The sequence below is a fragment of the Durio zibethinus genome, chromosome 10, assembly GCF_047325235.1.
Source record: "Durio zibethinus cultivar Kanyao isolate XHJ-2024 chromosome 10, ASM4732523v1, whole genome shotgun sequence".
In the NCBI taxonomy this organism is placed as follows: Eukaryota; Viridiplantae; Streptophyta; class Magnoliopsida; order Malvales; family Malvaceae; genus Durio; species Durio zibethinus.
In genome coordinates this window covers 10,103,379-10,118,018 of record NC_143171.1, presented here as the reverse complement: position 1 = coordinate 10,118,018, position 14,640 = coordinate 10,103,379, and the positions used below count along the sequence as shown (strand labels likewise).

General features: G+C 35.4%; 3 protein-coding genes across 9 annotated transcripts; all 3 read right to left on the bottom strand.

Annotated features, from left to right (window-relative positions):
• Positions 1–4,621: 4,621 nt before the first annotated feature.
• On the bottom strand, positions 4,622–7,554 carry LOC111293209 (bifunctional nuclease 2-like). 3 transcript variants are annotated; one of them, XM_022886009.2, is made up of 9 exons: positions 7,278–7,554; positions 6,973–7,167; positions 6,809–6,861; positions 6,657–6,713; positions 6,275–6,340; positions 6,124–6,195; positions 5,620–5,729; positions 5,445–5,536; positions 4,622–5,249 (listed from the first exon to the last, which is right to left on the bottom strand). In XM_022886009.2, exons 1-9 carry the CDS (start codon positions 7,552–7,554, stop codon positions 5,197–5,199), a joined length of 975 nt encoding a protein of 324 aa, XP_022741744.2. In that variant the 3' UTR covers positions 4,622–5,196. The 3 variants fall into 3 exon arrangements, with proteins under 3 accessions (XP_022741744.2, XP_089622878.1, XP_089622879.1); XM_089766752.1 differs by having other exon boundaries at positions 6,635–6,713; positions 6,977–7,167; XM_089766753.1 differs by having other exon boundaries at positions 6,657–6,708; positions 6,977–7,167.
• LOC149516413 (ankyrin repeat domain-containing protein, chloroplastic-like) lies at positions 7,417–11,182 on the bottom strand. 4 transcript variants are annotated; one of them, XM_022886008.2, is made up of 9 exons: positions 10,042–11,182; positions 9,801–9,877; positions 9,463–9,561; positions 9,185–9,283; positions 8,770–8,868; positions 8,573–8,671; positions 8,253–8,364; positions 7,670–7,790; positions 7,417–7,557 (listed from the first exon to the last, which is right to left on the bottom strand). In XM_022886008.2, exons 1-9 carry the CDS (start codon positions 10,778–10,780, stop codon positions 7,554–7,556), a joined length of 1,449 nt encoding a protein of 482 aa, XP_022741743.2. In that variant the 5' UTR covers positions 10,781–11,182; the 3' UTR covers positions 7,417–7,553. The 4 variants fall into 4 exon arrangements, 3 of the variants coding, with proteins under 3 accessions (XP_022741743.2, XP_022741742.2, XP_089622877.1); XM_022886007.2 differs by lacking the exon at positions 7,417–7,557 and having other exon boundaries at positions 7,564–7,790; XR_016345751.1 differs by lacking the exons at positions 7,417–7,557; positions 7,670–7,790 and having other exon boundaries at positions 7,993–8,364; positions 8,770–9,014; positions 10,042–10,913.
• Positions 11,183–11,297: 115 nt separating this feature from the next.
• Positions 11,298–14,007, bottom strand: LOC111293210 (uncharacterized). Of its 2 annotated transcripts, XM_022886010.2 has the most exons (8): positions 13,922–14,007; positions 13,790–13,809; positions 13,088–13,240; positions 12,976–12,999; positions 12,713–12,812; positions 12,453–12,602; positions 11,795–11,864; positions 11,298–11,684 (listed from the first exon to the last, which is right to left on the bottom strand). In XM_022886010.2, the coding sequence occupies exons 1-8, from the start codon at positions 13,922–13,924 to the stop codon at positions 11,515–11,517; spliced, it is 690 nt and encodes a 229-aa protein (XP_022741745.2). In that variant the 5' UTR covers positions 13,925–14,007; the 3' UTR covers positions 11,298–11,514. The 2 variants fall into 2 exon arrangements, with proteins under 2 accessions (XP_022741745.2, XP_022741748.2); XM_022886013.2 differs by lacking the exon at positions 12,453–12,602.
• Between the last annotated feature and the right edge of the window lie 633 nt (positions 14,008–14,640).

The following is a 14,640-nucleotide window of genomic DNA, read 5'->3' as shown; positions in this document are numbered from 1 at the left end:
AGAAGAGAAAACATTTGTATTGGACAGCATGTTCAGCTCATTGTTTAAACTTGTGCTTTGAAGATATTGAAAAGAAAAAAAATGTGGCAAAGATTTTGGATGATGCAAAGAAAGTGACTTGTTTTATATACAATCACATTTGGACTGTTAATTTGATGAAGAAATATACACAAGAGAAGCAAATACATCATCTTGCTCTTACCCAATTTATCACTTATTTCATACAGTTAGAAGAAATAATAAGGCAAAAGTAAGGTTTGAAAGAGATGTTCAATTCAAAGGTTAGTACTTAGTAATTGGTACAATAATTTAAATCTAACATCTTTTTATGATATCATTATTTAAAATATTAATTTAAAATATATTACTCTAAAAATTTATTAATGAATATATAGGAATTTAAAGATTCAAAATGAGGACAACAAAAATAAGGACTTATTTTTTAAGCTAAAAAAAATCATTTTGGGAAAAGATTTTTGGAAAAAAGCAAGCGATGTAATAAAAATTTATAAGCCTTTGGTAAAAGTGTTACGCCTTATGGATGGTGATGAAAAACCAACAATAGGCTTTATTTATAAGGCTGTAGATAGAGCTAAACAAGCAATTAAGCAAAATTATCATTATTCTACTGAATATAAAAAGATTATTGACAATAGATGAAGTTTCATGCACTCTGACTTGCATTCAGTTGGTAAGTAAACTAAGAATATAGATGGTACTTAAAAAATATGTTTATTTTTTATACTTAAATTGCTTATATATTTATGTTTTATTACTTTAATATAATATTGTTATGAATTATGTTTAGCTTACTATCTAAATCCACAATTTCAACTTAGAATGGAATGTTCTGCAAATGTATTTAAAGAAATATTAGAAGGTATAAAAGCAGTTATTGAAAGATTAGAGCCTTTGATAAATACTCAAATTAGAATGATTAATCATATTAGTATTTAATACTATTTTATAACTTTAACATTTATTTTATGTATTAAAAATTAAATTATTTTTTATTTATTCATTTATTATTATATTTTCAATCGATGTAGTTGTTATTATTTCGAGACAAGCATAAAATATTTGGTACTTCACAAGCACAAAGAGCTTGGAAGCAAATGAATCCAGGTAAATAGTAAATTAAATAATTATAATTTATTTATATTATTTAATTGTATAGCACATTCAAATTTAATTTAAATAATTTTATACAGCTGAGTGGTGGATGATATATGGCACTTATGTTCCTGAATTATAAAAACTAGCAATCAAAGTGCTTAGTCAAACAACATCTGCATCAAATTGTGAACGTAATTGGAGCACATTTTGCTATATTCACACTAAAGTAAGAAACAGATTGAAGTTTGAAAGACTTCAAAAACTTGTATATACCTATTACAACATGAGGCTGAGGATGAGACATCAGAAAAGAATGAGCATTGATGAGATAAATAATAGTTTTAATCCTATTAACCTTGATCATATTTTTTAAGATGATGATCCACTAACAGAATGGCTACAAGAGAAAGAAAATCCACTATTAGATGGTCAAAACTTTAATTGGTTGCCAGCAGATAATTCTAATAATGAAATAAATGTTGAACAATCATGCCAATCTCAAGAAAAGAATGTGTCTCATTCAAATTCAAGTCCAACACCAAGTCAGAGTGATAATGGTGGGGCTTTAAGTCTAAATGACGATGATGATGATGATGGAGATGGATATGTGATGGTGATGATGCAAATTTTGGTGATAATATGGATGCAAATCGACCTTACAACCCACTTAGAGGAGAATTTGGGCTTACTGCTACTGGTGAACTTTTCATTAATATGTCATAATACGGAGTAAATCCATTTACTAAATCTAGTGAGGGTCAAAGTATACATACAGCTCAATCAAAAGGAAAAGCTAAGAAGCACCACTATAATATTTCTAAAAGTTTTTCATTTTCAGGTGAGAAACCAAATTCTAATAACTTTGAGTATAGTAAATCATCTACTAGTACTCAAGGACATTACTATCCACCAGAACAACCTAATTTTCGACCTCCTTATAGTTATCCACCTCCATATGGTTATTATCCACCTCAAATGTATCATTTACTACAAATGTATCCCCTACCACAAATGTATCATCCTCAAATATATCATCCTCAAATATATCTTTCACCTCAAATGTATCAAAAATAAAGGCCTCGGAGATAGAGATGGAGTCAACTTGGCTCTCAAAGTGAAGATAGAGAATTTAATCCTCCTTGTCATTCTACCATATGGTAAATTTGAAATATATATCAATAATTGTAGTTGATAGAATTTGAAATTATTATATTTTTAAGTTTGTAATTTTATTAAATATAGATGCTTGGTATTTAATATATTATGTTTTGCTAATATTTGATTTGTCTATAATTAATATTGAATATAAACTTGGCGAAAAAAAATTTTATGGATAAACCAAATATGAATGCTTTTTATAATCTAAATAAAATTGTAAATAATTTTTTTAGAAAATAAAAAACATAAAGTGTCATAAACTATTTTTAAAATCATTGAATAAGAGTTTTTATAATTATAATTATAATTATTACATTTTATAATAAATTATGCAAAAAAAAAATTTATGATTGCGATGACTGCAGTGACCGCAATGATCTCCATTATATTTGAAAATACGATAAACGTGAAGTGACCGAAAATATGATCGCGACCGCTATTTAAATCCCTGCTCATATGAGGCCCGAGCACCCATTTAATGCTAGCTAGCACTAGGGCTCTAAGCACCAACCTTTTAATAACTCATATAGAGCGTATTACCCTATTTCTCTTCAAGATATCACATTTCAACATGGTGAGAACCCAACACCATGCTCGCATACTTTGCAGCCAACCAAGAGCCATATCAAACTTGATGTGATCGCCTATGAAGGTCACACTTTGAGGCCACGTCTCTTAGCCTCGCATTAGGCATCCTGCATGCGTGATAGACACACAACATCATACTAGCATCTCATTGAATGCTTGAGTGTGCTGCCCCAGCTGCAACACACCCCCATGCATTCCATCGAGTAGCCACAAAAGTCTAATAGCTTGCCTACTTATTAGTTCGCTCATCCCTCAAGCTCATTGATGCCCATCTTACGCAATTACCCTCATTAATCCTTCGTTATTCATAAGCCGTCTTTTGGAGGGAAAATCAAAGGCATATCGAATGCCAGCAAACAACCCCACAACTTAACGCAAAGATGTGATACGAGGCCTATTAATCTCGATTGTCCCTAGGTTTAACATGTCTTGAAGAGGCACTGTTCCATTCTTGTAACCCTCCGATGGCTACTCACCTAGATATTACATGTGCCTAGGAGTAACTTACTTAAGACTAGCAAAACCCTACCTACTTGCTAGCCAAGGGATTGACAAAAAGCTGATCGAATGTTTCCCTATAAAGAGCGTAAGAGTTTTTAAAGTTATCACCAGTAACAACAAATAAATTTGAAATGAGAACATTTTCTCCCCAAACAAATCCAAGGCCAACTCCAATCAATTCAAGGCACAATGATCTCCTTCTTGATCCTAATGATGCTAGAATATATAGGCAACGTTGCTCCACCAGTCCACTCGAAATTGCCTGCTCAAGGCTCGCCCGAGAGCGTCCCACAAGGCTTACAAGCTCCAGCGTAACTGCACAACCGTCTGGCTCTAGGGCTCACACTGGCCCGCACACTGCTCAAGAATTCCGTCCCATAGTTTAAGTTTCGTCCGTTGTTCGGTAGCAGGGCATTCATGGTAGTAACAAAGCATACCAAGGCCTGACCATGCCACATGGGCTGGGCTTGTGCATACATGGTCAGTAGTCCTAATGGGGATGTTATGGTCCATGCTCCCTCCACAGTTATGGAGAGTTCCACCATGACCGAATGGATTGTCAGTTTCTAGGAGCAATTTTTATCACTGCATGGAATGCTGCTGTTACTGCCTTTTTGCATTGTTAATTTAAGAACGGATAAAGAGGATCTTGAGGTAGGGGATGATGCAGTGCATGGAAAGGAAGATTATGCACAGTGGGGAGATGGTGAAAGAATGCCAAAACCTCGCCGTCTGCGTATACCTCCTATCTGACACCGTCTAGTTTCAACACCTGTATGAACTATAATCAATTTGAGAATGCTGCAACACTTTCGACTGCAGCTTTTGGTTGATGTTGCTCAATACCCATTTACGGATCTGTGAATGTTCATATCTCGGGCTTGAGAATGAGAAAACGGATTTTCTTATTATTGTGATTTGTGCGTGTATCAAAAGACCATTTATTACATGCTTATATTGACCTAGTGGTATTTATCAGTAATTTCAAAGCATCGGAAACAACCAACAAATTTCTTCTGGAGGAAATACAATTGGTGCATTATGTTCATATCATCGTTTTGTCCTCCCCTTGTTGCCTTGTTGCTTTATGCCAAGTCTTTTATTAACCATTTTGGCTTCTTTTCCTACTGTATTTTAATTTATTCACAAGAACTTCCAATAGGAAAATGTTATCAACAGCAGAATTGTTCAGTAGGGAAAAGGAAAAAAGAGAATTGACAGTAGAGCTATCAGCAAAATGACACATTGCATAGCATGATTCACAGCAAAATTTATATTCCATTTTCTTAAAGCTAGGGAGCCAAGTAGACAACCAAAATCATAGGAATATCTGTGAAATTGATGGATATTACATTCGAAGAAAAACATAATAGGTTCTAACATACATCATATAATCGGAAATACAAACAAAATCAATGGCTGCTCCATGTGTAACTTGAATATTTTTATCCTTCATGATCATGGCTATGCACCATCCCAGTTAATCCACAATTACCCATAATCATAGGGGCAACATTTCTAAGTTGAACCTGTACATTACCACCTTTTTGTAAAGCATGATCATGAATTCATTCCAGGAATGTTTCCTCAGGCTTAACTTGAACACTGAAATTCTAGGTTAATGGGGTTAACAGGTTCCAACTTCCAATGGTATGTTTTTAGCCTAGCACCTTCCTGAAGCTCCACAAACTACAGCAATCTGAGCAGGCACTGAAACTCTAAAACCAGAAGGTATATCCTTCCACTTTTAACAATAAAAGCCAAAAAAATGAGCTCACAAACAGGCCAACCACCAATCAACGAGTATACAAACTTGGAAACATTAGAAATAGGTTACTGGCCATGACTTGAGTTGCGTAGCTTCATTAGTTTGTCTCTTAACATTGCTGCAGCAAATTATACAAATATAAATTGATTAGATAGTGTGAGACAACAGGAGATTCAACGTGTGAAAACAAAGTAATGAAAAACAAATAGTACTTTGTAATTCTTTTGTAGATTTATAATTAAATGGGAAAAAAAAAGATTCTGTTATCTTTCTTTTTTTTTCGGGTTAGAAGACTATATTATATTTTTATTACCTGCATCATTGTACCTTTCTTCTTTGACAGCTAAATCCATATTCCTCACCAGATCCAGCTCCTCTGTTAGTAAATCTGGACCATCTGCAGCACTGGAAATATATAACCATGCTTAGAGTTACCATAAGCCAGACAATATGGTAAGAAGACACCAAAAGCAATATAAGCAATATACCTGTCAAGGGATACATCATAAGTAGACTTTGTATCGCGGACTCTGCCCATCCCATAGCCAATTCTAATAGCATCTGCCAAGACAATTTGTTTATTTACATATATTGGAGCCTGCATAGAGGAAACACCAATTAGAAGCTTTGGAGAGGCAATCAAGTAAATACAAAATTGAACCTTGAAAGAAAAAGCAATTTGTCATTGGAACAAGAGAGAGGCAGATTGCAAATTGGAAATACTGGATCATCTAATCACAGTTCTGAAAGCATCAGCGTATGAGTATGCATAACAAATGCAAATGCAAGCACTTACATATATAAAATGCCATATTATTGCTTACCAACCTAATCAAATCAAACCAGGTAGCCTTACTGAACTTTGCACTGATATTTTATACTGGTGTAAGTCAAAGCAAGTACCAATTGCAACAGAGTAAGACTAGAATGCAACCAATTCCCCTTTCATATTGCACAAGATTTGATTTATAAAATAATTTCCGAGTACATACCTTGCATCTATTAGCCACATATATGGCATCTGAGGGTCCTGCATCCACACTTATGACATCATTTTCCCCTGGCTGTAAACATAAAAAACAATAATTGAAACAGGTTCTGTATCATCTGAAGGAAATAGAAATACAACAATCTTTTAATCACCTTGCTAAAATACAATTTTGCAAAGTAAGTACTGACAACCCTTTGTGTAATTCTCACCATTTTAACCTGAAATGAAGATATGTAAAAAAAAAAAAAAATCCATGAAAAGATATATCACACAAAAAAGTGCACAGTTTTCCCAAATTAAAGCTTGTAAGTGTAAGTAGTAACTGGTTGACAATCTAGGGAAGCAACGAAACTATTGGCTCGATTATCTGCATTCTTATTTTAGAAATTTCTTTTACTTATCTCTGCCAAGTTCAAGTATTTACAAGAGTTTTTACTAGACATATGCTGTAAAGAAACAACTAAAGCAAGTAACTGAAAAAAGCTACAAAGATTTCAGCAAGTCTTAAATACATGAGAAAAACCAACTCCATACTTCATATCCAAGCTGCTCCACAACATTTTTAACAAGCTGGAACTGATCAGGACTATCCTGCAAAAAAATCAAGTCAAGAAATTAACACAAGGGCATAACTCTATCTATAAAAAAAAAAGCAACTTTATAATGGTAATGAATTAAGAAGTTACCCCATCATCATCTCCCCAAAATGCAGCCATAAGTTTTTCAACAGCAAACTCCCCTGCAACATCATATTAATTAGAGCTACTAATAAAATCGATCCAACCAACAATTACAATTAAAGAACTGAAAAAAAAATGGAAAAGGGTAGAATTGTTGATTTCATGTATACCTACAATAATGGGTAGTAAGAAGTCTCCATCACAAGAAATCTTAAGAAAAATAGTTGGACTGGGAAAGCGACTAAGAAAGGCTTGTCCAATTGAACTAATTTTAGCCCCTGAAATTGGAAGCTGGCTCCTAGTTGACTTCCATTTTATGTCTTCTTGAAATCCTTGCCTCAACATCCGGTAGTGCAAAATAGTTTCTGCACCATCCATATCTCCAACATCAACAGATTCCCAATTTTTGTCTATAAAAGAAAATTCATTTCCAACCAAATTAGTAATAAAAATTCATGGAGAAACAGAAGCAAACCTGAGACCAGAAGAGAAGCCTCGAGAAACTGGTGATCTTGGTTGTCGTCGTTGCTAAATTGGGGACCAAAGCTACCATGGGAGGAGTGGCAAGAAATGAGGGTCGGTTTAGGAGAAGGACGGCAGCGTTTCGTCGTAAAATGTAAACGGATTGAAGAGTAACAGGTCGAGGAACAAAGCGAAGAAGAAGAAGAAGTGGTCGGATAAGCGACATTCGATTCATCTGAGAAAATCCAAAAAGGCCGAATTGTACGGACGCAAAGTTGAGCACCGAGCATTATCTAAGAGAGGTGGAGAAAGAAGATGTTTGGTTTGGAGTTTGTTTTATGGAGGTAACCAACGAAAGGGAAAACAAAGGCAGTTGAAAATTAAAATGGAGAAACAGCGACCGACCCGATATGTGCATGTACATGTGTTCCAAGATATGAGCTTGATGTAGAAAGGAAAGGAAACCACAGCTTATCGTTCCAGGGACCTAACAATCTACTTAAGTTACCTATGTTTGCCACGAAGGCTGTTAAGAAAGTTAAAACGACGGCGTTTGCACCTTGTTGGTCGATAACCAAATCGCGTCTCCAACAAATATCTAACGCTAGCAATGACGATTAATTACAGAAACTCATTTTCCCAAAATCATTCCCTCGTCTATGCTTCTACTCCCCCTTTTGTCATTTATTTGATTTGTAAATCTAACCCCAAAAAAATAAATAAATAAATAAAAAGAGAAAACTATACATGGTATTAGTACATAAAGAAGAATGAAGAAAGTTACAGAATTACTGATCAGATAATTTCTCATAATTACATGTTCACAAGTTCATCAATTTGTAGCAATTGGGTGTAGAAGCAAACATTCTTCTGATCAGTGAATTGCCGGTTGCCTCTATCATAATCTAGAACATGAACGATGGTAGAAGTATTGCGAGGCTATGCAAGTACTAGGGCAGCCGGGAAATCGATCATCTTGAATACTTACTTAAAGCAGTTACCGACTGTGGCCTGCGAAGCTGCTTCAACAGCTTGATCAGTTCATATGTTCTCGTATCTCGACCAGAGTAAAAGCAAAGGTCAAGTGGGGTTAAACCATCCTGAAACAAGCAAAAGACTCCATCATTGATATAAATTGAGAATTTTAGCTGAGGGAATAGCCATTTATGCTGCTCGTGAAGGCAAAATTAAGAGTAAAAAAGAGCAAAATTATGAATTAATTGCTAGCAGGTTAACAAACCAACCACCAAAAGAATTGTAAAGGAACTGGTTAAAATAACATTAGTTAATGAATCACAATATCCTTACCTTGTTTTTTAGCATCTTATCTGCCCCTCTAATTAATAAAAGCTTCACTATATCTGTTCTTCTACCTTGAACAGCAAGATGTAATGGTGTCCAACCATCCTAGAAAAGGCAAAACTCAAAAAAAATGCATCATCAAATGGAACATAAGTATTGACAACAAATTAGGAAAGCAAAAAACTAGGAAAGGTTAACCATACATTGTCCTGAAGATTTATATCAACATTGTATAACAGAAGTAGTTTAATTGTGGGAGTTGATGCTGCATTGACAGCATAATGCATCAAGGTGGCCCCATCCTGTTTCCAGGGAGACAAAAAGAAAAAGTTAATATTAACCCAAAAATCGAGCTGAATCACTATCGGTAAGAACAAGGAATATCGTCAAAGCATCTCAAGCCCTCTCTCCCTTTCCTTTTCCTTGCATGAACACATCCATGATGAAGCTAAAACATAGAAAATAACAACAATGGCAAATAAGGTTGTGCACTGGGGAAGTATCAGTAATTTGAAGACAAAAACTCCCAATTGAACAGCTGAAATCTAAAAATACCACAAATATCTAGAGACTTAAACATTTGTTTTTATTAAAATTTAATCTTAAGCACAAACTTACTTCATCACGAACAAATGGATTAGCTGATTCTCTAAAAAGATAGTTGGTAATGGCCTGCTTTTTTCCAATAATTGCCTTGTGAATTGCAGTCAAACCATTCTGCAAAAAAATGTTTGAAACTTAAAATCATTAACCAAGATAAAAAGAGAAAGTGAAGAAAGTCCTGTGTATTAGTATGTAATAGTCGAAATGACGTGAGAGATAGAGCAAATGACATAATTTACACAAGAATGAAAATAATACCAGAATTTATCCAGTAGAGGAGATCATTTTAATACCTTGTCCACAGCATTGATGTCAACATTGTGTTTCAATAAAGCATCAACGAGGTAGAACTCTCCTGAAGCCGCAAGAGTGTGAAGGGGTAGCCATTTTCCCTGCAACAAATTTCAGCAATGTGACAAGAAAGATCGCCATTTCTCACACTAAGTACATAATACAAGAAACAGTTAACCACTAAAGATGCTGACTTCACAGCAAATTGGCACTTTCCCAATACCAGAAGGAAGATCCAGGATCCAACAGAAAAATCCAATAAGATGAGTCCAGAAATTGCTTAATGACAGATGATAGAAAACGCAGTTTTAACCAACAATCAAGAGCTCCGGAAACTTACAGAAGTAGCAACTGCTAGATCGGGTACACGCCTATTTAAAATAAGTTTTTCCTCCTTTGTAAACAACTTACGTGGGCCTATATATTCAAGCAGAGATGATTCATCAGCAATTTACAAGTACGAATAAATAAGGATAGATAAACATAACAAAAAACCAAAACTTGATGGCAAAAAAAAAAAAAAAAAAGGTCACATACAGATAATTCCTAAATTTCCTAGACATAAACAAAAACGGTGCTACCTTGGGTTTTGTTCTCGCCCGGCTGGTGGTTCCCACTGTTGAAAAACTCAGCAATATCCTCGAAACCCCTTCCGTAAACTGCACACCTGGGATTCTTAGGCGCTACGCGCTCACTCGAAGATGGCAGATTCATTTCAGCCTCTTTTGACCCTTCCTCATCCTTCTTCTCCTCCTTCACAGGAAAACTCGAAGGATTGTCAAGAACCACGGGGTTCAACTGAGCCAATTTATCCTCTTTATACTTTAAGTATTCTTGCAAATTCACGTTCCTTATAGGGACCAAACCTTGCCTCTTCTTCTCAACTCTGCTCCCAAACTCCAACTGTTGCGCCAGTTTTCGTCTCTCTTTCTTGGTTATATTAATCTCCTCTAGAACATGTCTCCATTTCTCTGGAACCAAATTCTCAGCCTCAATTTCTACTGATTGTTTTTTCTTCTTCTTGCGTTTTGTTTTAGTGATTCCTGAGATCGAATTGGGATGGTCAGAACTGGAGCCAGCTTGGAGATAGGGGTCTTCAAAAGCACCGTCTTCAAAGACGAGGCAATCACCAATAACGTACTCATCATCGTGGACGTCATCGTTTTGGGCAATGTAAGAGGAAAGGAAGGAAGGGGAGACGGAATGCAATTTTCGAGGGAAAAACAAGTTTTGGGGAAGTGAGGGTTTGGGAGGTGTAGAAAGAGAAAGAAGGGTGGAGATTTTTGGGGTTGAGGGGTTAAGCGGAGAGGGGGATGACATTGCTGTTTTCTTGCTCCACCGTAAGCGCAAGCAGCAAAGAAAATATTGATCATTTTATTGGGTCGTTTACTCCTTCTGTCCTTCGATTATGTGGACCTTGATGTGGATCCGGCCTGAGATTCTGGTTGGGGCATGAATTTTACGGGGAACTGCTCTTTAGTTTATCTGCGGGCGGGGAGTGACCTGACAAGCCATAAGCCCAATGAAAGGCATGAGAAACAAAGACCTGTCGCCAAGCCCAGCCTCAGAATAGCCCAGAAACATGTCGACCAGGTAAACGGTACTCCGCTGACAATTGAGATAGGTTCTAACCGGCCATTGTTATGGTGACACAAGCAGTTCATGGGGATTAACTGCAAAGACAACTCCACTATCCAGGGCTGGAAACCTTGATGCTGCTTTCTGGACAAATTACCGTAGAAGTGGTATTAAACAATGTTCAGAAATCACTAACCAAATTATAAATAAATAAAGTTCTGAAATCAGATTCAATGCTTCCATATGAAAGCAGGGTCCGTAATCAAAGATGAGACATTTTATTTACCGTCCAACTAAAGTTCAATACTAACATACAACTACATATTTAATAGAGATGAAAAACTGCTAAAACAACCAGTAACATTAAGCTTGAAGCGCGTCCAAACTAGATATTACATCAACATTTAACAGCATAAGACTTAACAACACTCCAGCTTTCCCCCCTCTTAGAGGTTGACCAAACCAAATGAAAAACTTCACCGTGAACCACGAGAATAAGGTGAATAAGAACGCTCCATCCTTGCTCTTCCACCTCGAGGAGAATATCTTGGAGAGTAATCACGACCTCGGTATGGTGAGCGTCTTGGAGATCGACGATATCCATAGTCATCACGGCCACCACGATACCTGCCACGCTCACCACGACCTTCACACCAATACAAGAACATCAGAATTCAGAAAATATTAGGCATAACATCATAAGACCATAAAGTCCAGTTTTATAACAAACAAAATTATTTAAAATTTCAAACTTACCATAATCCCTGGTATTTTTCAGTCCAAGATAGTGCCCCGGAGTTGGAGTTCTTGGGCGTTTCCTACGTGACTGAAAGGTAGAGAAAACACCTTAATATTCAACCAAGGCAAATATTTGGGTAGTATTATCAAAATAGTTAAGGAGACTACAGCTTCATAACTCAGTTATCAAAATTATAACATTATAAAGCAATGATGTTACTTTGAAAAGGAAAAAACTTCATTTGGATGATCACCTGCAAGGTGAAAAAATTGGCCATTGAAAGGAAGGGAAGAACAAAAAGCATGATACACATCCAGACACAAGTAGTGCCTATTAAATGAATGCCAGATGTGAAATACCATAAAAGCTTGATTATAAAGTTGTTGTATTGGCCATTGATTAGTTGAGAGTTGAAAGTGAATGCTGAGGTTGTATGGTTGTTGGGCAAAATAGTTGCTAATTTAGTTGATCACATGCATTTGAAAAGCTGTTTTAGCTGGCCATTGATCAATCTTGTTTCACTTAAGTTGAGATGGGTGAAGTCATCATCTTTGATTGCTGCCAAAATAGCTGACGCAATATATTCTGAATATAGCCAGAAAACCTTCAAGTTAAGAAGAATGATAACCAGACAAAACTGTTCAACTCTAAGCAACAACAATAGAATCAGATTACCCTCTCCACAGTTATGTATCGACCCTCTAAAATTGATTGGTTGAGATACTTAATACAGCGGTTGGCATCCTCAATATTGTCCATTGTAACAAAAGCAAAACCGCGTGATATGCGAGTACGAGGTTCAACAACGAGAAAACATGATGCAACCTTTAAAACAAAATCATCTCATTAGCAGTACATAGAGATTGGATGATAATAATAAAATAATGAAAGCAAGCAAAAAACCCACAATTTGGAGCCTATAACAATAAACCAACCTTTCCCTCCTTCGAGAAGTGCTCTTCGAGGTCCCTCTCTGTGACCCTTTGAGATAGACCCGTCACATAAAGTGTGTTTCCAGGTTTTCCAGCATCAGCCCTGCCACATCATTCCAAAAGAAATAAATATAAAAGATAAAAATACAATGGAGCATTTGAAACTCCAAAATCAATGTAAGAGAATACAGGATATGATATAAACATAAACATTGCAGTTCATGTCCAAGCTCACAAGGGGAAGTAAAACCACAATTAAAACTAACCTGCCACGACTTCTAGACCTTGACCTGGATAAGAAACAACAAAAGGGAAAAGGATAAGCAATAGCGCCACAGAACTTAGAGTAAATTGAAATCGAGCAGGTGGACAACAAACCTGCCCCGACTATGTGACCTGGACCTATGCCTAGGCCTTAACCAGGAGCAAGACCTAGACCTAGACCTAGACCTGGGTCTAGATCTAGATCTGGATCTGGATCTGGACCGTGACCTGGTCTGCTCTCTCCATGGGGAGTGGGACTGAGAATCCCTGATACAGCCCGCCCATGTATCAGATGAAAATGGAGAATAATGTAACAGCAACTGAATAACAAGCTCCGCAAAATGTTGTGTGCTCCATATAAAACAAATCCTCACAACACATAGTATTACAAAACCAAGATGAAAGAAAGAGATAAAGCAAATTACTTCGCAAATAATTCATGTTGTTTTCACACTCGCCCAAACTATCCCTTTACTAAGATTCTTCCCTTTTCTTCCAGAAACCACAAAGCAAACAATCAACATACAAAAGCCTACTTCAGCTCAACTTTTAAAAATAATAATAATAATAACATATATACATTTTTTAGGAAAAAAACATAATTTTGCAACAACAAAATTGATATTGATTAAATATTCACAGTTCCTTTAGGAAGATAATTCTAAACTCCTCATGTTGAATGCTCATCAAATCCCTAAACCAGCCCAACTTGTTTAATCTAGGGTTTCTCGAACATTCATTTGAAAGAAATAAGCCAAAACAAGCAGTGAACCAGTGATCAAAAGCTACAATACAAGGATGAGAAATGGAGTTTACCTTTTACGAGGAAAATCGGCCTGTACCGTAACAAAATCGGATTTCAAATCGAGGAATTCTTAATCAACTAAAATAAAAGAAAAAGGAAAAAAAAAAAACGAGAGAAGAAATAAGATTAGAGTGAGGGCATACCATTTTGACGAATAGATAGGAACCCTAGATCGCTAGAATGGAAATGTGGGAAATTTAAGATTTTTACGCGCAGTGATGCGTAGGTCGACGAAATATCTGCCTTACAACTTATAAGAAAAGTGCAAAATATGGTAAATTTCATCGTAAGTGACACAACTTATACACAAATCACATTTGGGTCACTGAACTTTAATTTATCCAATTTAGATCACTAAAGTTTATTAAATGTACCAAAATTAATCGCCCTAACAAATTCTATCCAAATTTTGATGGAAAAGTAACTTCACTATCATGTCATTAACCACATCACATTAGCTAAATTAATCCATATAATTTCATAAAAAATTATTAAACCTTCACCCAATTTTTAAATAAGTTATCGAATTTTAATTTATCATTATAAGATCACTAAAATTTGTTAAATATAATAAATTTGATCATTCTAATAATTTTTATCCAAAATAAGAAGTTAAATAAAATCTAAATATAGAACTCAAGCAAACAAAATCCATATTTTTAATATAACCAAAAATCTTCTCATACCCAACAAAAAGTCAAAAACAAAAAAAAAGAGTTAAGTAAACCTAAAGTAGACAGACCTTTAATAAATATTTGTTTTCCTAAAATATTATGACTTTTATTTAAATAAAAAAATCCTTACAATTTAATTAGAGTATTATTTATTAAATATTTATTTCATAAATGTAAAATTTGTAATT

Coding starts and splice junctions, on each gene's coding strand:
- LOC111293209 (XM_089766752.1), bottom strand. CDS start 7,554: ATGCTCGGTGCTCAACTTTGCGTCCGTACAATTCGGCCTTTTTGGATT. Junction 7,168..7,277: donor GGCTTCTCTTCTGGTCTCAG/GTTTGCTTCTGT, acceptor TGGATGGTGCAG/AAACTATTTTGCACTACCGG. Junction 6,341..6,634: donor ATGGAGTTGGTTTTTCTCAT/GTATTTAAGACT, acceptor TCTTCATTTCAG/GTTAAAATGGTGAGAATTAC.
- LOC149516413 (XM_022886007.2), bottom strand. CDS start 10,780: ATGTCATCCCCCTCTCCGCTTAACCCCTCAACCCCAAAAATCTCCACC. Junction 9,562..9,800: donor ATCTAGCAGTTGCTACTTCT/GTAAGTTTCCGG, acceptor AATTTGTTGCAG/GGAAAATGGCTACCCCTTCA. Junction 8,365..8,572: donor ATAAGATGCTAAAAAACAAG/GTAAGGATATTG, acceptor TGCTTGTTTCAG/GATGGTTTAACCCCACTTGA.
- LOC111293210 (XM_022886010.2), bottom strand. Junction 12,813..12,975: donor AGGTCTAGAAGTCGTGGCAG/GTTAGTTTTAAT, acceptor ATGATGTGGCAG/GGCTGATGCTGGAAAACCTG. Junction 11,685..11,794: donor GAAAAATACCAGGGATTATG/GTAAGTTTGAAA, acceptor ATTGGTGTGAAG/GTCGTGGTGAGCGTGGCAGG.